General features: G+C 42.4%; 1 protein-coding gene across 6 annotated transcripts in view; it reads right to left on the reverse strand.

The window, feature by feature from the left end:
- Window positions 1–27,454, reverse strand: part of sulf2a (sulfatase 2a) — a 75,381-nt gene that overhangs the window by 12,591 nt on the left and 35,336 nt on the right. For all 6 annotated transcript variants that reach the window (XM_061688690.1, XM_061688692.1, XM_061688693.1 and 3 more), the window contains 7 exons: window positions 5,956–6,221; window positions 5,054–5,293; window positions 4,816–4,967; window positions 3,840–4,009; window positions 1,813–1,963; window positions 1,386–1,561; window positions 1,134–1,262 (listed from right to left, as the gene is read on the reverse strand). In XM_061688690.1, coding sequence (XP_061544674.1) covers window positions 1,134–1,262; window positions 1,386–1,561; window positions 1,813–1,963; window positions 3,840–4,009; window positions 4,816–4,967; window positions 5,054–5,293; window positions 5,956–6,151 — 1,214 coding nt within the window. In that variant the 5' untranslated portion in view covers window positions 6,152–6,221. The remainder of the gene's footprint in view (window positions 1–1,133; window positions 1,263–1,385; window positions 1,562–1,812; window positions 1,964–3,839; window positions 4,010–4,815; window positions 4,968–5,053; window positions 5,294–5,955; window positions 6,222–27,454) is intronic.

The raw sequence follows: 27,454 nt of genomic DNA on the forward strand, positions 1-27,454 counted from the left end.
GCCTACTCGGTCTAATATAAAGGCATTGATTTGGCACCATCTTGTGGCATCTTGGTGCTAAGGAATTATTTTATAGTGGGGGGAGAAGCTTAATTTAGTTAGGCCATCGCTCCGTCTAACAGAAAAGTAGCACTTTGCTGCCCTCTCGTGGTGCATATAGGCTACTAGTGTATAAACCTTTTGGGGGGGAGCATCAATTAGTTGTTTTTAGTTTTTGGTATTCATGGAAAGGCTCTGTTCCACAAAGGGAAAAAAAAAACACCTGAAGGACTCCAAGATGGTGAGAAATAAGATTCTCTGGTCTGATGAGACCAAGATAGAAATTGTTGGCCTTAATTCTAAGTGGCATGTGTAGAGAAAACCAGGCACTGCTCATCACCTGTCCAATACAGTCCCAACAGTGAAGCATGGTGGTGGCAGCATCATGCTGTGGGGGTGTTTTTCAGCTGCAGGGACACGACGACTGGTTGCAATCGAAGAAAAGATGAATGCGGCCAAGTACAGGGATATTCTGGATGAAAACCTTCTCCAGAATGCTCAGAACCTCAGACTGGGCCGAAGGTTCACATTAAAAAAAGACAATGACCTTAAGCACACAGCTAAAATACAAAAGGAGTGTGACTGTTTTAGAATGGCCCAAGCAGAGCGCTGACTTAAACCCAATTGAGCATCTCTGGAAAGACCTGAAAATGGCTGCCCACCAACGTTCACCCTCCAACCTGACAGAACTGGAGAGAATCTGCAAGGAGGAATGGCAGAGGATTCCCAAATCCAGGTGTGAAAAATTTGTGGCATCATTCCCAAAAAGACTCATGGCTGTATTAGCTCAAAAGGGTGCTTCTACTAAATACTGAGCAAAGGGCCTGAATACTTATGGCTGTGTGATATTTCAGTTTTACTTTTTTAATAAATCTCCCAAAAATTCAGTAATTAAGTTTTTTTCTGTCAATATGGGTACTGTGTGTACATTAATGAGGAAAAATGAACTTAAATGATTTTAGCAAATGGCTCCAATATAAAAAAAAAGAGTGACAATTTAAGGCGGTCTGAATACTTTCCGTACCCACTGTACGTTCGAGAAAATGAACGTAGTGTGTTGTGGTCCTCAAATTACAGCATAAATAAGTGTTTACCTGTTCACTGGTTTGTCAGTGTCCAGCAGCTTTAGGATTGACTTTCCATCCATTTCTGCAGGGATATCAACACCAGCCATGTCCAGCAGAGTTGGCGCTAAGTCAATGTTCAGGACCATATGGGGGTTACTGCACGGCAAAAAAAGCAAACATTTACTTGATTTGGGTTTAAAAAGACCTAAAAAAAAAAACCAAATGTTGTTAAATCAAATCAATAGGGCATCCTAACTTGCATGAAAATCTGTCACTCACATGGCACCTTGCTCCACATTGGGCCCTCGTACATAGAAGGGAACGCGGATATCAAACTCATAAGGCATTGATTTGCCCTTCACTAGCCCAAACTGGCCAATATGGTAGCCGTGATCTGATGTGTAGATGATGTAGGTGTTATCCAGTTCACCCGTCTCCACCAACATGTTGTACATCTATGGGGGATACAATCCACTGAATAATCGTCTAGAGGAAAACAATTTCCAGTACCAGTTTAAAATATAAGGGAATTGAATGATATAACAAGTGTGCCAGTGAATATATTAAAAAGCCCCAGTTAGAACAAGCACAGATCTCTCAGGACTTGCTACTCTGGGATATGCATCGTTTTCTTTTCTGTATCTGTGACGAAGTGTGCGTTTCTTTGCCAAAGCATGGTGGAAAGGCTGTGTACTTGGCCTCCTACCTTCTCCATGCTGTCATCCACAGACAGCAGGGTCTGCATCCTCCTGCGCTGCAGCATGTTAGTAAATTGCATGTGCACAGGTCTCATGGGCCCCGTGTAGCGGAGGATCCAGTGTTTGTCTGGATTAGGAGCATAATTGTAGCTCGGAGTTCTGAAAAGGGAATCGACAAAAATGCTTCACTGTTCATGTTTGTTTCTCCCAAATTTAAGGAAAAAGAGCAAATCAGAGGGCTATTTTACAGTGCCTGATCCTTAGCTGTACGTTATTACACTGGCAGTGGAATTTCCTCAATTCAATACTCCCGAAGTTATATAATTTGATCATAGGGGGGGACTTCTATATATATTGTGAGAGGACAGGTCAGTGAGCACCTAAAGCAGGGGTGGCTAACTGGATGAACATACAGTAAAAAAATACACTCCCATCAATGAATGTCCACACTACCATGGCAACAGTAATTTATAATGTCCGGCCATAGCATTGGGTACCTTTCTCTGAACCTACGTACATAAATCATAGTTGCATTACATGACGTTACCTCACCTTCAGCAATACTCCCTCTTCACTTCCTTTAAATACTTTACATTAGTTTTACGGTTTTATTGTAGAGCAGTTAACTTCTTCACTTCTTTACACTAGCATTGCAGTCAGGGATGTTAATGTTACCAGACTTTAAGTCAATAGTGGTTTAATATACGACACAACCTGAACCAGACTCATTCAAATTCAATATTTGAATATGGAGAATGGGCATGGATCGTGTTTGACCTCATATTCCACTCTATAGCACAGCAAGTATTCACTGCGTTCTCATAGTAATGACCTTTGTCGATTTCTGCTGACCTTTTTCTTTCCAAAGTAGCTGGAAAGATATTAATGCAATCCTAAACTGGAGGCTCTACCAAACATAAAATGCAAAGCAGTACAATCAATGGTGAGCACAATTTGATCAATATTCTCTACAAACCACATGGGTGCTTAATTATTTGGGAATAAACAAAACTAAATCAAGAAGAAAATGAATTTAATCTTTTAAACGGGATCGATTAAACTAAATAAACACTATTGTCTCGTGCTTTAATTCACACGAGCAAATGTAATGTAGTGTGAATAAGGTGCCAATGTGAGAAGGTTTATCAAGAGAAGACAACAGGAAATCACTGCCCCTCCCTCTCCTTATGTGAAAAGGTGGGAGACGGAGAGAGAAAAAGACACTGGAAAACTAACCAAGGGATGCAAATGTATGGAGAAAGAGCAATTAAAAGTTTGTATGAAGGCACTGGGGTCAAATTTACAAATATTCAGCACCTAAAACCTGCATGGCACAGGTTAATGATGCTGAGGGGATTAGATTAATCAAGAGAATGGGGTGTTGGAGGGAAGGGGTAGGAAGTGCAGTCTAATTACTGGTCCTGGATTTGTCTCTTGAGGCCAATAGCAGACGTTCTATTATCCAGCAGCACTAGTCGACCAGTCAGGAGCATGGAGCGTCGAATAGACAAAGGCTCGGGGGCTCTGAAGGAGTATGCGTCTGTCATCATTAGCTATGCATTACATTGACAACATTCATGTCTCTCCTTGATCATTGCTGACAAAATGGAACAAATTAGCAGGGCTCATTACAGCGGCACAGCTAGTGTAAAAATCACATGAGCCAAATAAACTGGAGCGACGCACTGGCTGCGCTCAGAGGCTACGCTGCCAACAACACCCTGCAAATGGAAGAAGATAACATCGATCTGAGATTATTGAATTTGTTTTTTAATTATTGGCGAAATGTATTGAAGCTTGAATATGAAGACGAATTATTAGCAAGTACATAGCTGTACATGTCAAAATGTAAAAATTGATCTCTGTGCTCGTCTGTGAAGATTAATTGGGCATAACGGTACATCTGTAAAGTAGATGCATCGACAGTATTTGTCCAAACAGGTGCAAGTCCATATAGGAAACGGCTTCATATGCAATCAAAGCTACACTGCAGTGTAGTTCATGTGTGCATTCTGAAAGTTGCTCATGTTCTCACATGTGCTGCGAAGCATTGGGGAAGGCAGAGCTGTACTGTGGAGCAGAGTCCTCTGGGCCGTGAGGGGCAACATGGCTCAGAACCATCATGACAGGACGGATAGGATACATCCGCTTGGACATTCGAAAGTAGTTGATGCTGTCGTTGGTGATGATGTCTGTCAGGTAATCCTGTGGAGCAAACACACATTGTTCACCAGCTATTGTGAGTCATAAAATCATTGACGTAGTTGCTACGACCTCATGCTCCACTCGCATGACACTTTAAAGATGACCCTTAATTGACGTCTAACCTTCCATCTTCTACACAGCTTATCCTGGGTGGTGGGCAGCTGGAGCCTAGGACCAGGCTATGCCCTGGACTGGTCACCAGTCAATCACAGGGAACACACTAACACTTGCACTGTCACTGAGCAAGAACTGAACCCACGCCCCTGCACAGAAGTCAGCCGGATGAACCATTATACCACCAGTCACTCCATAATGTACTCCCCGTGCCTGTATGGGTTTTCTCTATTCCAGTTCTGAGTTAACAATTTCATGGTTGAATCAGAAATGGTATATTAAAGCATTTCAGAAAAATAAATAATGAAAAAGAATGGGCCAAGAGACTTAAGTCACTTTGAAGGATGCCGACACTATTCTATTATTTTGCAGTGTATCCATTCTAAAGACTTCCTAGATATTTGACCTTTATTGTCCCCAGCACACGTTTGGTGGGGTCACAGCAGTGCAATATGGGTTGGTGTGTAGGGTTTATTTGATTTCATGTATTCTTGCCCGCAAGCCTCGTCAATCGGGACTTCGCGCAGGACGGTTCATTCCAGCAAAGATTAGCTTTGAGATCTGATTTCACCATGGCTGGGCAGAGTGAAGAGGTTGTTTTAATCATGTGTAGAATGTTGTCTGAAATTTTCCTAAGGACAAAATTCTGGGTGGGTCAGTGCAATTAATTTAAATCGGAATTGTAAGGGTACCTTTGAATAGTCACTGCTGTGTTTCTCTCGTACTCCATTCCGGCAGAGAGTGTAGTTGTAGAAGCGCGAGTTCTTCACCAGGGCGACCCACTCCCTCCAGCCCGGGGGCACATAGGAGCCGTTATACTCATTGAGATACTTTCCAAAGAAAGCTAATCAATAAACCAGGAAGAACACGATATTACTAATTAGCAAATGGTGTGCTGTTTTGAATCTGTTTTGACACTGCAACATTTACCAGTCCTGTAGCCAGAGTTGTTGAGGTGGACCGCGAAGGTGTGTCGCTCGTGGTGAGCCTGCCATGAGGGTGAGGAGCAGTTCTCGTTGTTGGTGTATGTGTGGTGGTTGTGGACGTACTTCCCAGTCAGGATGGAGGAGCGAGATGGGCAGCACATCGGCGTGGTAGAGAAAGCATTGGAGAAATGTGTTCCACCCTTCTCCATGATGTGCCGGGTTTTGTTCATGGCCTGCATTGAGCCTGGGAGAAAACCGTGGAGAGGGTCAAAGGGGGGGTGAGAGTCAGAGGCAAATGGTAGTGATGAAAGAAACAAGAAAACAATATAAAGCAGTTGAAGAACTAAAAAGGGAGTAAAAGGGGAGAAAGTGAAAAATATAAACATAGGGCATGAGAGAGCTGAAGTCATTACATCTAATGGTGGAAAGAGGAAGGCATGTGCAAGGATGAAGGAATAAATCTTTTTGCTTAAGTGTGACCCATTTGGACTCCTGTGTAGTAAAGGCCTTTCAAGCTGATGGTAATTGCTTGGGGAAACAGATGCTTGACCATAAATTCCTGCTTTTCAATGAGAGTCTTCTCACTAGCCATCAGTGGAGGACAAAGAATGTCACCAAGGCTATTATGCAGCCACTCCAGTCCAATACGAACTAAAGAACTTAAGTGGGGAGGGAGATGGCTAGCGTTTGGCACCTTAACAATGGTGGGCATAGGCAGCCTGTATTTCATGCCAGCGATGGAGGGGGTGGCAAGTGGAGCACATGACTTTGACTAAGCCAGTCGTTGCAATGCCAAGAGGCCGCATGAGGCCAACTTTCTCGTTATGGACAGAATAATCATGTGCATGGGTGATAGACATAGACAGATGGATGACTACAGACCCAGAAACAGAATAATAGCCTTACCCAGCTCTATGTCCTGATCATCTGTGAGGATGAGAATGATATTTGGTCGAATGTTTCGGATTTGCCGGTCCCGCTGGGGGCGAGACCTCATGCGATATCCAGACAGATAACTAGAGCCCTGTGCCACTGGAAGAACTCCCCCAAGGACAAGGAGGAGAAGAATTGGAAGAGGAGTGGAAAGCCTCAGCTCTGCCATCACGCTATCCACTGGTCACCTCAGTCCCGTGTTTCACACAGCCACACTGTGCTCGGCTACCTCCCTCGACCTGTGAGACAAGGCCCAGATTGAGAATGATATACATAACACACTCACACACACATACACAATAAAACGGGTGAAAAAGAGCAGATGCAAGCCTTATACAGCCATTACAGGCTGCTCTTCCATACAAATGCACTCGTTTGAGCTGAGCTCAGCTCATTAATCAATCATTAATGATGCATTAGAGTGGTGTCATTGGCTCGGTGTAATGATCTCTGGTGATGAACACATGGCTGCGAGGAGGGGACTAATGGGCCTGGGCTGGGGGCCAGCTCGGCCCTCACCACCCTGTGAGAGGGTGAGGGTGTGGGAGGGAGGGAGTGATGGGGAACAGAGGTGAAAGACAGACTCAAAAGGATAAGGGGATGAGAGGATGAAAATGAGGACAGAGGTCAATTAGCAGCATGATGATGAGAAGGCATCAGAAAATTTGAAATCAAATTCTAACTGATGAACAGAATAGCTGAAATGTGCAAATGAGGCAATATCATCACAGCCAGTAAAAACAACGCAAACACTGAAATCTGCACAAAATCTTTTTATTTCATGGAACGTATTTGTTTTACATTATCTGGGTGATTTTTTTTATCAATTAGTATAAGGGAGGCGGCACGGTGGACGACTGGTTAGAGCGTCTGCCTCACAGTTCTGAGGACCCGGGTTCAATCCCCGGCCCTGCCTGTGTGGAGTTTGCATGTTCTCCCCGTGCCTGCGTGGGTTTTCTCCGGGACTCCGGTTTCTTCCCACATCCCAAAAACATGCATGGTAGATTAATAGACAACTCTAAATTGCCCGTAGGTATGAATGTGAGCGTGAATGGTTGTTTGTTTGTATGTGCCCTGCGATTGGCTGGCAACCAGTTCAGGGTGTACCCCTCCTCCTGCCCGATGATAGCTGGGATGTGCTCCAACACGCCTGCGACCCTAGTGAGGAGAAGCGGCTCAGAAAATGGATGGATAGTATTAGGGATGGTCAATATCACATTTTTTTCAGACAGATACCAGTATAAGTATTCACGCGTGAGTACTCATCTATACCAGGTACCACTAGTACTTTGATACAAAACACAATCACAGATGATTGTGACCAAAGACTTCTCTTTCTTTATTTCTTTCTGATGCACATGATGATCCACCAATGTGTCAAATCACCGCAGTGTAGCACCAACTACTGGTGAGGAGGACTTGCTCAATGTCACATATGAGAGCCTTCAGTGTTGGTGGCTGGTATCGGTAGCCTTCACAAATATCCGATACTTTTAAATAAGGTAGATACCGATACCTGGTATCGGTACTCGGCCTCCCTAAATAAAATGCACTTGCAGTTGAGCAATATTGAATATATAGTATTACATTAAATTTAATTCACTGAAATATAATTAGCACATCAGTTGAGAAGTGCTGGTTTCAAATGTCGGATCTTGTCCGCCTGTGTCGGGTTTGCATGGTCTGCCATTGGTTTTCTGCGAGTACTGCGGCTTCCTTTCAAAATTCCAAAACACATGCTCCTTAGGTTAATTGAATACTAAATTGTCCATAGGTGTGACTGTGAATTGTTGTCTATGTGGCCTGTGATTGACTGGCGACCATTCAAGGGGGTATCACTCCTCTCACCCAAAATCAATTGGGAGAGTCTTTAGCTCCACCCCGACCTTAATGAGGACAAACAGTACATTTACATTTAAATCTTAAATTACCCTTCTCACCTATCTCAGCCCCGTTGACATTATATGACATCCAGAAATAATTACAACAATATTTTAGCAGTTTGAAAAAGCTACGGCTAAATGATGGTAATAGTGATGTGCAGTAATTATTCACCTCAGTATTTTAGCAGAAACCTGCCTATGAAAAGCATCACACTGCAGTTAGTTATTTTTAAACGCTGTACAGGAAACATCGGCCTTAAATAACAATTTCTATTATTCCGTGTATAAACCCCACAGACTAATTAAAATAATTATACAACGCAAAACCAAATACCAACTATTGAGCTGCCAAGCAGAACTAAAATGCTGCAATAATGTGTTCATCTTATGACACAATCAAAGCAGACCGACTCCCCAGTAACCAGAATCATAAACAGTTTCCAAGCATGTCCACCGAGACGCTCGGCTGTCAGAAAGAGGAAAGTGTGTGCGTGCGTGTGCATGTGCGCGTCTGTGTGTGCGCAACCACGAGGAGGATGTGGCCAGAACAATTCTTGTCTGCAGATGAAGACAATAATAGCACTTCAGTCCAGTGGGACTCTTGCTCATCCTTTATTGCAACATGACCGGCATGCCATTCACTTCACCTGACATACATGATACAGCTTACGGACAAAAGTATTGGGACATGGACGGCACTGAAAATGGATCAAACTATGAAGCTAGTCTAGCTATGCTATTTGTGGGTCAGACCCGATATTGAATCATCTCTCTACATTCTCGTACAGGAGTCACTAACGTGAAAAAAAAAAAAGAGACTGGACACAGATTTCCTCGGAATGGTTTTAAAGTAATCATTTGAAAATGTAAACACACTCAGAGAAATGAAGAGGGGTATATTGATATGTATCTCGTTTCCATTTTGGTACATCATTGTTGATAATTGTTGTGAGACATCATTAATATAATCTGTGTCTTCACATACAATACTGTACATAAATAACAGTTAATAATAGTATTTGTTCTCTCAAATTTGTTATCTCAGAAATATGTTTAAAACTGGTAGCCATTCGCATTATTCAGTACCCAAGTAGTTCTCAAAGGTTGGTGACACCTGTTGTAGTACATCCCATATTTCTTTGATTGGGTTGAGGTCAGGACAGATGTTCTTCCTCACCCAACTTATACAAACATGCTTATATGGATCTTGCTTTGTGCACTGGGGTACAGTCATGCTGTAAAAGAAAAGGGGATTTCCAAGCACAAATATGAAAGCAAGGGCATTATCCCTGCCTTGACAAGATTAAGAATTAAGATGAACCAAGCCCAGTGCCTGATTGATTAACTAATTAATTAAAGAATTAAGAGGTGTGTCTCACTCCTTGTTTTTATAGCCCATTTTAGATTGGCTGTTTAGGCTGGGATTTATCCTGCCAATATAAGAACAAGGACAAGATCTGGGTAAGCCCACGTTTGCACAGGAACAATCTTGTAAAAACGAAAGTTTCCACATTCCACATACAGACGAAAAACGTCTTAAAAGAATCTAGAGATGCACAGAGCTGCAAAAACAACGCAAAGACACTAACGTGAGTTGCAAAAGTTTATTTTTAATACAGTGCACTCTATAGAAGCAAAGTGTCTGCTCATCTGAGTAAAAGTACACTTAGTGGTAGAAGCTTAATCAAGTTCAACAACAACGACCACATATTCCACGATTCATGAATGAATATGACATACTCCTTTACTTGTGCACATTTGTCATTTTAGAAGCAATAATGATTCCAGTTTAAAAAAATAAACGTCCACATTGAGACCTGTTTTTGCAGGGTTAGTTGTAATTTCTTGAAGTGACTCTCGGGTTGAAAAGCCCTTATGTATGAGCAACAACAGTCATCAAAATATAAATAATATAGTACTGTATTACTACTAAGCAGCAGGGTGACCTAGTTGCATGTTCTCCCCATGCTTTCGTAGGTTTTCACTTGGTAATTCCAGAAACATGCATATTAGGTGAATGAAAGACAACATTGTCCATAGGTGAGTGTGAATAGTCGTTGGCTGGAGACCAGTCAAGGGTGTGCCCCGCCTTTTGCCCAGAAGTCAGCTGGGGTAAGCTCCAGCTCACCCGCGACTCTAAGACAACTGGTATAGAAAATGGATGCTATTTACTTCATCCACCTTCTGTTAATTTGGAATGGCAGTAGGGTTTACAGACCTAACATTTGGGGGGCAAAGGTTAGCCATGGGAAAGAGGGGAGAGAATTCAGCATACAGACAGCAGACTACATTAATACTTCCTTATATGCTCTCCATGCCTTTACTCCTTTTCCTTTTTGGCATGGGAAGAAACACCTGCTACGAAAACACACAGGAAAAAAGACTTGGCAACAGAAAGAAACTCCCTTAACAGGCTCTGTCTGCAACCAGCAGTGAATACCCTGTGACCAAAATGGATTCAAGGGCATCTATGGCCAACAAAGAATGGACTCAGTGTGCTCAAATTAAAAAGATCCACTGCCACTGGGTCCACTTTTCATCATTTGTGGTGAGGTATGTACAGTACTTCCCTTTGATAGATCTTCTGAGCCATTGTGGACAAAGCCTACAAAAAGGGTGCCAAATATAGTCCCATGAAAACATTAAGCTCAACATTACACAGTGTTCCATCAATAGCAGAGTGTGTAAATTATTGGGCTATTGACATGCCGCGGTGGTGGATATTTCCTGGCATAACTCCCACGAGACCCATTCCTACCACCTGATACTGAAGGACTAATTGGATTTTCAGGCTTTTATCAGCTCTAACTGACACATATATTACTTTCTATTCAGTTTGCTTTCTCATACTCTCTTTTATCACCCTTTATTATCTGTCTGCATGAAACAGAAACTGTCTAAACAGAAAATGCTTCGATGCCTTGAGTGTCAACATCATAATTCCTGTGATGGCCATCTAAGCCTTGTTATTTGAATAACTTCCCCAACGGTTTTCTTCCTAAGTCTTGGCACTTGCGGGGAATGACAGGGGAATAAGGTAGAAAGAGCAGAATATGATATCGTAGGGAAGAAGCTTCTAAAAGCATGTGTGGGGAACAAGGATCACGTAAGGGTATGCTAATGGGAAGAGATGCCTTTAAGTTGGCACAGGGATAGAAAGTCGTGCTCTCCATTCATGCACTTGTAAGAGGCTCAGGGAGACAGGAGCACTGCATCACCAGATAAAACCTTATTGCTGCACATCTTTTATTGATAAAGCTGAATTATAAATGTCGTGACAACAGTCCCGACGGTGTCACAGCATGGACATGGTGGTAAGACGGTGACAAGGGTGGATACACACACCATAACAGGATGTCTCACTGCCAAATAACACGCACATCGGCACTCTTAAATTTCATAACTCAAGCCAGGGAGAGAGTGCTTGATAAATCTTCCAAAGACTTTGCCGAGGCGTTAATGTACTGCTCCCCTATAAATAAAACACACGAGGTGTTGAGGGGCATGCGGTGTTATTCATCCATTCTGCATCTCCCTAAGATAGACTGAAACCTAGAATATGAGATAAACATGGGGAAAATAGATGCTTATTCCATACTGAAGGAATACAAGTTCACACAAATACTTTTGAATCTAATCAGCTTGGTGTGGTGTCATATGAGACAGAGATGTGAAGGCCAGGCTCCAAAATGTTCCCACAAACATATTTTGAGAGTGAAAGAGATGCAGAGAAAAAGACAGGGAAGGCGTGAGGAAAGAAATGAAGCTTGAGGCATATAGTCAGGAACGAACAAAGCTGAAGCACCTTAGTCACTGATGGAGCTCGCTCCAACATTAACATTCAAGGCCGCCGCATTCATAAAATAAAACTAAACACTTAAAAACACAAGCTCAGATGTCCTATGCATAAGAAGTTTGCTTGTAATAAAGAAGGAACATGGAAGTACAGTTTAAATAACAACATTGTGTGCTACAACGCTATCAAACCAATCCTTTTGGTCATAATTGAGGCTGCCAGGTCTTCGGCATGATTCGTTCGGAATAGAATGCGAGAAATCTCCAAAGACTCTTCAATTTACCAACAAAAGTTGGCATTGAGATGTACAACCACAATTCCTATGAAGTTGGGACGTTGTGTTAAACATAAATAAAGACAGAATACAATGATTTGCAAATCATGTTCAACCTATATTTAATTGAATACACTACAGAGACAATATATTTAATGTTCAAACTGACTTTATTGTTTTTAGCAAATAATCATTAACTTGGAATTTTATGGCTGCAACATGTTCCAAAAAAGCTGGGACAGATGGCAAATAAGACTGAGAAAGTTGAAGAATGCTCATCAAACACCTGTTTGGAACATCTCACAGGTGAACAGGCTAATTGGGAACAGGTGGGTGCCATGATTGGGTATGAAAGGAGCTTCCCTGAATTAATCAGTCATTCACAAGCAAAGATGGGGCAAGGTTCACCTCTTTGTGAACAAGTGCGTGAGAAAATAGTCAAACATTTTAAGGACAATGTTCCTCAATGTACAATTGCAAGGAATTTAGGGATTTCATCATCTACGGTCCATAATATCATCAAAAGGTTCAGAGAATCTGGAGAAATCACTGCATGTAAGCAAACAGCAAGGCCGAAAACCAACATTGAATGACCGTGAACTTCGATACCCTCAGGCGGCACTGCATCAAAAACCGACATCAATGTGTAAAGGATATCACCACATGGGCTCGGGAACACTTCAGAAGACCAATGTCAGTTGAACATGATTTGCAAATCATTGTCATTTGTTTTTATTTATGTTTAACACAGCGTCCCAACTTCATTGGAATTGGGGTTGTAAATTCAGCAACGGAATACATTTATGTGAAGCAAACTTCTGTGTGTGAGAGAGTGTGCCCATGCATTGTTGAGGACCGGGAATAAGGGAATTCTACTCAAAACAGTGTGGAATGTTTTTACACAATAATATTAAACAATGGTGTGCTGCCATCCTTCATCCTCCCCTTTTGCTCCACTGAATACAGTAAAGTTAGTTAATTAAAAAAAACAATCCTACCATAACCAAATTGTGAGTTAAAGTGAATGTTTGTTTGGTATATTCTGGCTGTAAATGACACAAGAAAGTGGCACAAGACAGTTGTTGGTGAAGTTGTAATAATGATTTGTTATTATTATTATTATTTTACTTATTCATATCCCTCTCACAATTTAGCAGAAACACAATCTTTCTGCACCATTCAAAAGGAATCTGGTAATTTCAAGCAAAATCCCCAGTGATTCTTTAAATTGTGGTTCTAGTACCACTAGTGGTACATGGGCTCTCTCTGGTGGTACGCGAAAGAACCAGTTCTTAAGAACAGTTTAGTTGTATTTAACTTTGTAGTATAATACATGTCATCTTTAAGAACAGTTTGGTTTTAAACAATTATTTATGTTTACCTGTAAGAGGGGCCCAGGGGCTCGGGTGCAGTGTGAGCTGGGCGGCGGCCGAATGCGGGGACCTTGGAAAGTCCATTCCCCGGCTACAAAAGCGAGCTCTAGGTTACGTGGAACATCTCTCTGGCAGGGGAAGAGCCTAAACCTGTGTACGAGGTCAAGAAATTCCGACTAGCCATAGTTGGGCTCAACTCAACACATAGCTCGGCTCTGGTACCACTCTTCTTGAGAGGGTTTGGACTCTCTTCCACTCTGGAGTTGCCCCTGGTGAGCTGTGCTAAGCAGGTGTGGGCATACTTATTGCCCCACGGCTCAGTGTCTGTACGTTGGGGTTCATCCCAGTAGGCAAGAGGGTCCTCCCTCCGCCTTTAGGTGGGGGGACGGGTCCTGAATGCTGTTTGTGCCTATGCACCACCAAACAGCAGCTCAGAGTACCCACCCTTTTTGGAGTCCTTGGAGAAGCTGTTGGAGAGCGCCCCTGCTAGTGACTCCCTCGTTCTGCTGATGGACTTTAATGCTCACATGGGCAATGACAGTGAGACCTGGAGGGGCTTGATTGGGAGAAAACCCAGCTCTGAGCCCATTTCTGTTTGCAGTGGTGATGGATAGGATGAAAGATGAGTTTTGACTGGAAACCCCATGGACCACGATGGTTGCAGATGACATTGTGAGGTGCAGTGAAAGCAGGGAGCTGGTGGTTGAACATTTAGAAAGGTGGAGGCATGCACTGGAAGGGAGCGGAATGAAGACTAGCCGAAGTGAGACAGAATATATACACCCGAATGAAAGATGTGTAGGGGGGTGAGTCAGAATACAGGGAGAAGAGATAGCGAGGGTGGAGGACTTATACATAAATAAATACATTATATACACTTGGGGTTAACAGTCCAGAGCAATGGTGAGTGTGGTAAGGAAGTGAAGAAATGGGACAAAGCAGGTTGGAACAGGTAGAGCAAAGTGTTAAATGTTTTATGTGGCAGAAGGGTCTCTACTAGGATGAAGGGCAAAGTTTATAAGACATTGGTGAGGCCAGCCATGATGTACGGATTAGAGACAGTGGCACTGAAGAGACAAAAGGAACCAAAGCTGGAGGTGGCAGAAATGAAGATGTTGAGCGTGTCTCTTGGAGTGACCAGTTTGGATAGGATTAGAAATTAGCTCATCAGAGGAACAGCCAAGGTTAGATGTTTTGGAAAAAAAGCTAGAGAGCAGACTTTAATGGCTTAGACATGTCCAGAGGAGAGAGAGTGACTATATTGATAGAAGGGTGATGAAAATGGAGCAGCCAGGCAAGAGAGCTAGAGGAAGACCAAAGAGAAGGTTGATAGAGCTAGTGAGGGAAGACATGGGGGCAGTTGGTGTTAGAGAGGAGGATGCAGAAGATATAGGCTTACATGGAAAAGGATGATGCGCTGTGGTGACCCATAACGGGACAAGCCAAAAGGAAGAGCTTTTCTTGCATTTCAGCGCAGTGAAACTGTATATGATGTTACAGTGGCAATAGTGGTAATCTGGGTCACCCCGTGATGTAGCTGAAAGAACTACGGCTAACCGGCAAAATTGATGTTGGTTAATTTGATATAAATTACTACACCTCTAGCTAAGTGACATGCCTACATGGCGGATACGTCGGTGGAGGCAACATTCCCATCAAAGGCAATGCATGTGCATTGAAAATAAATCAGAACTTGGTCATTTCTCAACTGATTTTATTGAGGTTTAACTTTTTTGTCAATCTCGAAGTACTGTATTTGCTATTAATACAGAACATTTGAAAAGAGAGCAAAAAAAAAAAAAAGAAAGTTTCCTCTGAAAAGTTTGGGTTTTCATTTTAAAGTGCACTAAATACAGTATTTACAGCTCTAAATGGTAAAGGCCAGAGTATCACCTTCATTTTAATTCATATGTAAACATGTCATGAATGCTGGTACAAGCTGCAAGTGATGTGTTAATTATCTTTATTTTTAGTTTGCATATAGTGTGAACACTTCAAGTTGGAAGCTACTGATGGTTATATACTGTAAGAGCAGCTGCTTGCTGATGTGATAAACTGCAATTTACATATAATTCCTGTAGTCCACTAATTGCAAAAATGATTGGTGACTAATCGACGATTAAAATAATCATTTGTGGCAGCCCGAGTACACAACATGCACTTTGATCAGTGTAGTGGCAAATGTTCCAAATGGTCTAAAGTTAATACAAGGGTTACATTAATTTGATTCAAAATACATGATTATGATAAGAATAAGAATTGTGTCAAACAAATATGGTTAATTAATGTGCACAATTAAAGCACTTAGTTAAAAATAAAGGCTAAAAGGCTTTCTGGTCTCCATCACTTCACATGCCATCAGCAAATTCTCTAGAGCTGTCCTGTCTGGAGAAGAATGACTCATCTTCACAGGTAACAACTTCTACTGTGACAACTTTCAAAACAAGGTTTCCTTTTGAAGGTTCTAATTGAAATTTTATTCTAAAACTCTTCAACAGCTCATGTCTGCCTTTTTTTTTTTTTTGGGAGATGTGCCGTTGCTTCCTAATGTGTAACGGAAATCATTGAGAATGACAAGAGATAAATGCAAAGGCTGAGCTCCCGTTCTGCGGGGAGATTTAATTTAGATCTCCCTTAGGTTCTGATAAGCTCGATACTTTTTCAGATGTCAGAACCTGCGTGTCACTTCTCTACTAGAACACCCAGACATGAAAAAGCAACATTTTAACTTTTAAAAAGGTATGAAAATAAGATTTGTGCAGAATGTCAACTGTTTTGTTTAGTGCTGTTCTGTTCCGTGCCATACAGTACTTTAATGTCAGTGCATGTATTTTCTTTTTCCTTGTGTATATCTTTCCTCATCCTAAATGCCATGTGGAATGTGCTGTTTGGGCAGTCAGTTAAGAATGAGAGCAAATGAGGTGCTTAACATATTGTTAATCCTAAAGTGAGTCTGATGACTCAAAAGTAAGAGTGAAACTGTAGAATGCTGTGGTTGACAGTAGTTTAAGGTAATGTTAAAAAAGTCTTTTTATAACTTTTATATATCAATCAGGATAATTTTGTGCTGAATGAAAAAAAAAAATCTATCAAACTATTCCTGTCATCTGATCTGAAAGCATCAGCTTCCAAATTGAAGGCATTATGCGGGCATATAATAGCAAGTGAAAATCAACATTCATCCACAATAGTTTTTGCACATCATAAGAACATGCCTGAATAAAAGAGCTGAGGGATAACTGCAAGGTTGGTCTTAGTGAACAGTACCCAGCAACCTTAATAATAATGTTCCGAATTGATTGAAGAGTAGCAAATCCCTGCAGATACAGTACACTCTCATAAATCTTTCTTAGAATAGTGGAAGCTGTTACAACAGAATATTACGAGCATGCCAAAGGTTTTGGAGATTGCAGCAAAAAGAGAGTCATGTGTGGGTGTTCCACATCAACTGAGTATGTTAGGACATAAATTATATTCAACTGCGATTGGCTGGCGACCAGTTCAGGGTGTACCCTGCCTCTCGCCCAAAGACGGCTGGGATAGACACCAGCATGCCTGCGACCCTCGTGACGATAAGCGGTGCGGAAAATGGATTGAAATTATATTCAAATATAGACCAAATAGATGGGAAGGTAATAACGAGAGTGAAAAAACAAAACAACTACCTGGAGCTCCTGTGCATCATCAAACATTGTCAACGGCATTTTAAGTGACAAATAGAAGCTATTTTTTGACACATTGTACAGTCTCGACGGTCCAGTCTATCCAATATCCGTTATATTGGGGGTCCATTTCATTGAGGTCACTCACACTCACTCACACTCACACACACACACACACACGTGTGTGTGTGTGTGTGCACGTGTGTGCACTAGTTACATCGCAAGGCCAGCTGCGATGTTGGCATACTGTAAGATTAGCACACATGGTACAGTAAATATTAACCCATCAAAGAACACATGGAGCAACCCAAAGTGTTGTATACTTATCTCCCTGTATGATAACTATGAAAGAGGACACGGAAAAGAATATTTTTTCTTTTCAGAATGAAGCTAGGCAGGCATGAGCAAGCGGCGCGATTGTGCGAGGTGCGCTCAGGGACACTGCGTAAATGGGAGTGTTCTTTTGCAATACAGTACATAATTGTAAAAATACTAGGAAACTACAAAACTAAGAAAATTATTTGTATCAGAATGCTTTAGTTAAAACACTGTACGATCACACTGTGATAATATGTTATTTATTTTCTTATGAGAGATAAAAATAGATAAATTATTTTGTAATATAGTCAGCCAAAGCTGCAAGCAATGCAAAGTTATGAATATCCTTTCACCATTGTTCCTGTCATACTGCGTTGCGTGTTTTATTTGCACATTTAGGAGAAAAGTCCTTTTTTGTTTTAAAAAATACCATTCACCATTTTTCCTCATGTTTTTGAGATTGTAAGGTGAAAGCTGCAGCTGGCTACTAGTGTGGACTAAATGGGGGGCAACAATGGGAAAATGAAATGGCAGTATTTTTGAGGGTAAGAGCCCGTCAGCAACTATGAACTATGAGCTAGTTTGTGTTTGGACTGGTGAATTTAGTTCAAAATTTTGAATACAATACATTGCCAAAAGTATTCGCTCACCCATCCAAATAATCTGAATCAGGTGTTCTAATCTCTTCCATGGCCACAGGTATATAAAATCAAGCACCTAGGCATGCAGACTGTTTTACACACATTTGTGAAAGAATGGGTTGCTCCCAGGAGCTTAGTGAATTTCAACATAGAACTGTAATAGGATGCCACCTGTGCAAAAAGTCCAGTCGTAAAATGTCATTGCTCCTAAATATTCCACAGTCGACTGTCAGATGTACTGTATTATAAGAACTTGGAAGCCTTTGGGAAGGACAGCAATTTAGCCATGAAGTGGTAGGCCACGTAAACCGACGGAGGGGGGTCAGTGGATGCTGAGGCGCATCGTGGGAAGAGGGCGGCAACTCTCTGTCGAGTCAATCGCTACAGACCTCCAAACTTCATGTGGCCTTCGGATTAGCTCAAGAACAGTGTCCAGAGAGCTTCATTTAATGAATTTCCATGGCCGAGCAGCCGCATCCAAGCCATACATCACAAAGGGCAATGCAAAGCGTCGGATGCGGTGGTGTAAAAGGACACCGCCACTGGACTCCAGAGCGGTGGAGACTCGTTCTCTGGAGCGATGAATTACGCTTCTCCATCTGGCAATCTGATGGACAACTGGCTTTGGCGGTTGCTAGGAGAACGGTACTTGTCTGAGTGCATTGTGCCAATTGTAAAGTTTGGTGGAGGGGGGATTATGGTGTGGTGTTGTTTTTCATGAGCTGGGCTTGGCCCCCTTAGTTCCAGCTAAAGGAACTCTGAATCCTTCAGCATTCCAAGAGATTTTCAATAATTCCATGCTCCCGACTTTGTGGGAACATCTTGGAGCTGGCCCCTTCCTCTTCCAACATGACTGTGCACCAAAGCACAAAGCAAGGCCCATAAAGACATGGATGACCGTCTGGTGTGGATGAACATCACTGGCCTGCACAGCGTCGTGACCTCAACCTGATAGAACACCTTTGGGATGAATTGGAGCAGAGACTGTGAGCCAGGCCTTCTCGTCCAACATTAACATGAGATCTCACAAATGCGCTTCTGGACGAATGGTGAAAAATTGCAATAAACACACTCCTAAACCTTGTCGACAGCCTTCCCAGGCTGCAAAGTTGGAGCGACGTCATATTGAATCCTACATATACAGCGGCTGAAATAGGTATTTACCACGTCACCATTTTTCTCACTAAATAGACTTCCAATGGTGCTATTGATCTGAGGATTTTACCAGATGTTGGGAACAACCCAAGTAATCCATACATACAAAGAAAGTAGAACAAATAAGATCAGAAATTAAGTTGTGTATAAAAATGTGAAATGACACAGGGAAGAATTGTTGAACACATGAAGAAAGGGAGGTGCAAAAAGGGATGGAAAGCCAAGACAACAGCTATAATCTATCAATAATCAAACGGCAATCCGGCCCCTTGTCAGTGCAAATGAATATCAGCTGATTCAGTCCTAATTGATGGCCTCCTAAAAAGGTCTCATTGCCAAGGTGTGAGGTAAGACATATCTCATGAATGGTAAGAGCAGAGAGCTGTCGCAAGACCTTCGCAAACTACCGTATTTTCACGACCATAGGACGCACCGTATTAAAAGGCGCAGTCTCAGTTACGGGGTCTATTTCTGTATGTAACACATACATAAGGCGCGCCGTATTATTAGGTGCAGGCATGGTAAACATAACGCTATCTTAAAACATATGGTAGCATGCATGCACGCTAAAACAATGTTTTTAAAAAGGCAGCGGGAGCAAAACTGAGTTTGGTTGTACTTTATTGAAGTACTTAATGTATTCACATTATTTTTGGATCAATCCTCATCCACAAATCCATCAAAGTCCTCATCTTCTGTATCCGCAATGAACCGCTGGGCAAGTTCTCCATCAAACACGGCAGGTTCGAGTCAGTCTCGTTGCCGTGCGAAAGCTCGAACAAGCATCCACAATCCATTCACAAATTGTGGCGTAACTCGCCCGGCGCTGCCTCCTAGTCTTAGTAAAGCTGTGTTTGCCATCTGTCATCCATGGCTCCCACGCTCTCTCTCTCATTTCACTTTGAATGTCCCTGTTTACACGGATGTCCAGCGGTTCGTCAAGCCTCCCGGAATGATGGCAAGCCCCGAGTTATTACACTCAGTCGAATGGTGACTGGAGACGCTTCTCCCGGTTGTTCTTTGCTCGAGTTGGTCTTCCAACTCGGGCCACCTTGCCTTCTTTCCGCGTTTTGTTTTTCTTTTTTTTCCCCGCGGAAACTCAGCTTTGTCTTCTTGACTCTCGCGGCTGATCGATTCCCATGTCCCTCCGTGTAACTGATAGCTTGCGGTTTAAACTGTGCTTCGTAAGCGTGTGTCTTCGTAGGTGACATTTTCAGGGGTCCTTAGCCAAATCGATGTTGTTTTGCACAATGCACACCCCGAAAATGCTGCCAGTCAGTCAAGCGGTATAAAAAAAAAACATTTTTAAAAATTTTAAATTTTAAAACACCCCGGCGAGGGGGTGTGGCTTTGGCGTCCTACTTCACGCACCCTTCCCCTATCCTCAGCAACGTCCGCTTTTCCTCTGTGTAAGCAGCATGTCGGCAGGAAATGCTAAAAAAATAAATAAATAAATAAATAAAAGTCAAGCGGAGCGCTCATCACACTACAACATTTATAGAAGTTGGCACTCGGTGCACACATAAGGCACGCCGCATTATAAGGCGCCCCGTCCATCCATCCATCCATTTTCTGAGCCGCTTCTCCTCACTCGGGTCGCGGGCGCGCCCCGTCCATTTTGGAGAAAATTTAAGACTTTTAAGTGCGCCTTATGGTCGTGAAAATACGGTAATTGTTGCAAAACATAACGATGGCATTGGTTATAGGCGCATATCTAAGCCTCTGAATGTTCCAGTGAGCACAGTTAGGGCCATAATATGTAAGTGGAAAGCCAATCATACCACCATAAATTTGCCTCGATCAGGTGCTCCTCGCAAGATTTCTGACAGAGGAGTGGAAAGAATAAGAGTTGTCCAAGAGCCAAGGACCACCTGTTGAGATTAATAATGTGAAATGACACAGGGAAAAAGTATTGGACACACCAACTGGCATTTATTTAATACTTTGTGCAAAAGCCCAATTGCAATGATAGCTTCAAGACGCCTCCTGTATGGAGTAACTAGTCGCATGCATTGCTCTGCATTGCCTGCATTGTGTCTTGACTCACACCTTGGCAATGAGACCTTTTGGTAGGCCATCAATTAGGACTGAACCAGCTGATATTCATTTGCACTGACAATGGGCTGGATTGCTGTTTGATTATTGATAGATTTTAGGTGTTGTCTTGGTTTTCCATGCCTTTTTACACCTCCCTTTCTTTATGTGTTCAATACTTTGTCCCCTGTGTCAACTCACATTTTTACACACAACTATTTTTTTTTTTATCTTATTTGTTCTACTTTCTTTGTATGTATTGATTGCTTGGGTTGTTCCCAACATCTGGTGAAATGTTCATGTCAATACCACCTTTGGAAATATATTTAATGAGAAAACTGGTGACGTGTTAAATATTTATTTCAGCCTCTGTATATTCTGTCTTTGACCAATCTTCATTCTCCCCTTTCCAGTCCATCCCTCAACCTTTGTAACTGTTCTTCCACCTGCTCCCTGCTTTCAGTGCAGATCAAAATGACATCTGCGAACATTATGGTCCATGGGGATTTCAGTCGAACCTCATCTGTCAGCCTATTCATCACCACTGGAAACAGGAAGGGACTCAGAGATGATCCCTGATGCAGTGCCACCTTCACCTTAAACTCCTCTGTCATAACAACAGCAAACCTCACCACTGTTCTGCTGCCCTTATAGATGTCCTGTACTACTATAAAATATTTCTCTGCAACTCCAGACTTCCGCATGCTGTACCACAGTTCATCTCTGGGTATTTTGTCACAGGCTTTCTCTAAATCTACAAAGACACAATGTAGATCCTTCTGACCTTTTTCTGTACTTCTTCATCACCACCCTCAAGGCAAATAATGCATCTGTAGTACTATTCCTGGGCATGAGACTATACTGTTGCTTGCAAATTCTCATTTCTGTCCTGAGTCGAGCCTCCACTACTCTTCGCATAACTTCATTGTGTGGCTCATCAACTCTGTTCCTCTCTAGTTCCCACAGCTCTGCACATCACACTTGTTCTTAAAAATGGGGACCAGCACACTTTTCAGATTAGACTACATCTTCTGCAGATGTAAACCACCTATGTGCTTCTACCTCTGCTCTTGTAGGTCACCCTATGTTCCTACCACCATCTGTCCCTCCAAGTTCCTTTCCTGGATGCCGAACATACACATCACTTCTTCATCACCCCTGTTTCCTTCAGCAATATGTCCATTACTATCTGCACCAATCACGACTCTCTCTCTGTCTGGAATGCTCAGAACTATTTTGTCTAGCTCCTACATGAATTTCTCTTTCACCTCTAGTTCACGTCCTACCTGTGGGGCATAGCCACTAATTACATTATACATAAGACCCTCAATTTCAGTCTCAGGTTTCAGCCTCATCACTCGATCTGAGACTCTTTTCACCTCCAAGACATTCTTAGCTAACTCTTCCTTTAAAATAACACCTTCTCAATTTATCTTCCCATCTAAACAATAGTAAAATAATTTGAACCCTGGCCTTAAGCTTCTAGCCTTACTGCCTTTCCATTTGCTCTCCTGGGCACACAATATATCAACCTTTCTCCTAATCACCACGTCAACCAGCACTTGAGCTTTTCCTGACAGGGCAGTCAAATTTATCCACATCAAACTCTCTCATCCATGTCTTTATGGACCTTGCTTTGTGCACTGGTGCACAGACATGTTGGAACAGGAAGGGGCAATCCCCAAACTGTTTGACTGTCCAAAATCTTTTCGTATGCTGAAGCATTCAGAGTTTCTTTCACTGGAGCTCAAGGGCTCATATTTTGGGCATTTCCAACTTTGTGGGAACAGTTTGGAGATGACCTGTTTCAACATGAGTGTGCATCAGTGCACAAAGGTTCATAAAGACGTGGATGAACTTGACAGCCCTCCACTATCCTGACCTCAACCCTATAGAACACTTTTGGATGAATTAGAGGAGAGACAGCCAGACCTTCTCGTCCAACATCAGCGTGTAACCTCACAAATGCGCTTCTGTAAAAATTATCATAAATTCCCATAAACACACTCCTCACCTTTGTGGAAAGCTTTTCAAGAAGAGTTTAAGATGTTATAGTGGCAGAGGGTTCACCAATGTCATATTAAACCCTATGGATCAAGAATGGACTGTCAATCCTATCTGAGTAAGGGCAGGTGAGTGAATACTTTTGGCAGTATAGTTTATATACTGTAAGAAAAAAATAAAATGATTAATAAAGAAATTAGCTAAGACTAGAATACATTTTTGTACACTATTCTAATTTATTTAGATTAACCTGTATTTAAAGAATGATTAAAACTTCTGTCCAAATAAGCCATGGCCTGTTAACACACCAATGGCATTTCCTAAGGAGTCTTGCTATATTTTGGATGGATTCCCGACAATTTAAGAGCTTGGACTACACCCAGACAGAAAATGGAAAATAAATACTAATCATGCTTGTGTGCCATCTCTGCACCCTGTGATCTACAAGGTCCATTATCTTTTAAATGGTTTTGACTCTCTGAGATGGGATCAGGGTGAAGAGTTTACTGGCAAATAAAAAGGTGAGGATGAGAGTCAGAGAGAGAGACATCAAGGGGGGGATAGACAGAGAGAGGTGGGACAGAAAGTTACTGTATTATGTGTGTAGTGTACAAGGCCCAGTATGGTTATGTTCCCTGGAGAACAAAAGCTGTGAGATTCCCTGGATCTGCTCTGTTGACTATAAATGTTCACCAAACACACACTCACACACACACATACACACACACACACACACACACAAAAAAAAGCATTCACTAATGCTGTGTATCAGACGTCAAATCGTCCTCTGACAAAAAGCGAGGACAAGAGTCAGACTAATTGTCTGTGAATGTGCGGGATATAAACAGTGTGTATTGTTTGGCCCAGCATAGGGCCATCACACACCCACTGACCTTTTGTGTCTCCTACATACTGAACAGACTCACTCAACTAACAAAAGTGAAGATGTTCTTGGATTGCAGCCATGTCCCATACAACCACGTTTTTCCGTCACTGAATCCATACTTTGCATCTTACGACACCGGTTTAGAACATTCACAATTGCCTGCGCTGTTATTTCACTGTATCCAGCAGCAACCAAGTGGCATGCAGCGCTAGCGTGGTGGTCCCAAAGAAAGGTCCTCATCAAGGTTGCGACATTTACCCCTCCTCCCGTGCAGCTCAGTGGTATGCTTCAAGAGAGCCCAATGAGAACACAGAGGTGTAAGAGAAAACACAAACAGACCCCCAATTGTCCCTGACTTGGGGTTAACACCCCTCGAGAACCCCCCCTTAACCGCCACCTCCATGGATTTAGAATGAAGAAAAAGACAGCCAGTCAAAGCCGTTTTGTAAATACGGAACTGTTTTCACATCAGAATGTTGGGTTTTTTTCACGATAGGATATTCGCCTGCTTTGCAGTCTGCGAGTGTCCCTGCCTTTCCTGTCCTATTGTGGTTTCGATAAGGAGCCATTTGTGGTACCTCTGACAGAGCGGCCCAGTGGCCTGCTCCTTTGAGACAGGAGTTGACAGCTGAAACAAGTGACCAAGCTGGTGGACAGGACAGCCCACTGAGTGATGGTTGTTCCTCATTGGCACTTTACTTACAACAGGCAAAGCCCCCCTACAGTGAATCGCATCTTGGTCACATGGATTACAAACAAATCAGTTGGCGCTCATTGTTCAACCGATACTACCACCCCAGAGAAATCAATGTAATTGTTGAGGCCAATTCAAGGCCAGAGACTATGTGTTTTACCATTTTATAGGGTGACGGAGTTCTGACGGTGCAGTAAGCGTCATTTCATATCTCATCTTGTGTTAAATATACCGTTGGGAGTTTGGGTGGGTAGGGGGTGTATGTATGGGTGACAACCGCTCTTTTCTCCACCCATTAGCTGTTCTAACTCCCAGCCTCGCTAGCTAGCTTTCCGTGGGACCTTTTGTCAAGGGATTAATAGGGTTTTTAGACACGCACACACAGATCTCTCCCTCCCCTATTGGAACCACACAGGGGGTTGACATTGGAGCACAGAGGGGAGACCTCAAATTACAGAGACCTTTCCTGCTAGGCTTATATTTCCTCCATGTGCTTAGCTCAAAAATCAGAACAGAGAATAATTCATGTAATGAGGCTTTCCAAGCAGGAGTTTGGGAGATGTATCAAAATCCGGGGAAGTTTCTTTTTCTTTTCTTTTTTTTGCATGAAGCACCTAAGAAACTCAGTGGGTGGGTATTTGTAAGACACCACAGTTCAGCATCTGTGTTACTACAGTCAAATCACAAAGCATGCTTCATACTGGGAGAGCACATGGCTGGCTTTTATACAGGTCAGTATCCATCTCTTTCTGCTCCACCATGGGACAGCTGCCCACACGGTCCATCTGTCTGTCCTGACCTGTGATTGGAGTCCATGGGGCAGTCTAAGCGCCCCACAAAGGGGGTCGCTGGCATGTTGCCCTCCTAGAAATGACAGTGAGGCTGCCAGCATTTTGCCAAACATCCCTGTAGGACTGTGGTGTTACAATATTGATGTTGTATCAGGTTGCACAGGCCTTGGCAGCCTTTTAATGAGTGCTCAGATTGATCAGGTGGTAGTCATTCCTTCTCCCTAACATTGAGACAGCTAACAAGGTAAACTGTTGGTTGCACTTTTGCACTGATGGCTTGAAGCGTTTATTTTAGTCTTCAAACCAACGTAAGCGGCGATGACAGAAAAAAAAAAAAAGCTTAACATTGGGCTAAGATTTCACCGTTGCAACTTTACATCACAATGAATTGGGACAAAATTCACATAAACGTTGTTTCACAGTATCACAACCACTAACCTTGTGACTCATCGGTGAAAATCGGGAAAGGAATCAGCGCTTTATAGCAATAGGTTCCAACCATTAAAAAAAAAAAAAAAAAAAAAAAAAATCATCGGGGCTGTGTGAAGTTACTTTTCGTGTCAAAATGCAATGTTCCGGTGCATACCCTTCAAAATAAAAGGCTCAAGCTTAAAACAGGAACTCAAGTTAAAACTTGCACATATGAACCATTGGACGTGATGAAACAGTCCCAAATAACTATTTTAACAATGCTGAAACATTAATTAATGTATATTAAGTCAATTGGGTTAGTTCCACACACATTGCCTTTTAGTTCATATGTTTGATATTGATACTGGTTATAAAGAACTCCAAGTCAAATGTTCATTTTAGTCTATGCTGTAGGCTGCTAAGAAAATGGATGTTCATAATTTGGACACCCTTTATTTAAATCATGCAAACTTTTTTCACCCAGCTGCCTAAAACAATCGGAATCGAGAATCGTTTGGAACCGGAATCGAAATCGGAACCAGAATCGCTCAAATTCAAACAATGCCCAACCCTATTAGAAATACCAACAAAAATGAGTGTCCACCGTTTCAGCTCATGTAAAATAATCAAACAAAAAGTAAAACACACACACACACACACAGTCATTCCAAATTAAGTCATTGCTGTGTGGAGAAATATCTTTTAAAAATAGTACATCATAATTTTACTTGCTAGGGCTGCCAAAAGGGTCTCGAACAGAGCTACAGAAGTCAGTAAAGTTCAAACAAAGAGGAAAGACAGAAAGAGGAAGGAGAGAGAAGGCTGATCAGCCTTTTCTTCTGCTTCACCTTTCTATCGCTCAGTTCCAGCAGGCTCACAACAGGACAACAGCAGAGGTCTTTGGGACTCCCATTAGCCCTCTATTAGGCTGTTGTCAGAGAGGAAGCCAACTGTCACCCCTCCTGTGGTTGCAATCATCACCCCCCCATCAGACTGTGCCCCCCCGGGATCTATGGCAGGAAAGTAGCAGGACGGAGGAAGAAATGAAAGCCCTGTTCGGTTCTCAGGGGAAAGGACATTGTGATTACTTTTCTGTGGCCTTTAGTGCCAAAGCCGCCCCAAGTTCCACAGCTGTGCTACTGATTGGTCACACCGAAATGAAACATTCAAGCAGGAAATTCTGTGGATTTTCATGGGTTGAAAAGGTACATTTGGGGATTTTGTCCTCATCCCAAATATTACACGTACACACACATGCTCACTCTGCAGTAACCAGCTGCCCCTGTCTCCCAATCACATTCTATCAGTGTTCTGTCACAATCTTTTCCCATTAAAAAGGAAACAGCAGCGCCTTGATCGAGTTTGACACCCCTGTGTCGTAATTAATGTCAGCTCGGCTCTGTTTATGTAATAGTGCGATTAGCACACCTGTCGACAACCTCTACAACATCAACCCCCTACATTATATCACAGCATTCTACCAACTCCTATGGAACATTAACCATCACACGGAACAGGAGATTTAGCGAGCTTTCCAAGTACCTGGAGAT

This window comes from Phycodurus eques, chromosome 10 (assembly GCF_024500275.1).
Source record: "Phycodurus eques isolate BA_2022a chromosome 10, UOR_Pequ_1.1, whole genome shotgun sequence".
In the NCBI taxonomy this organism is placed as follows: Eukaryota; Metazoa; Chordata; class Actinopteri; order Syngnathiformes; family Syngnathidae; genus Phycodurus; species Phycodurus eques.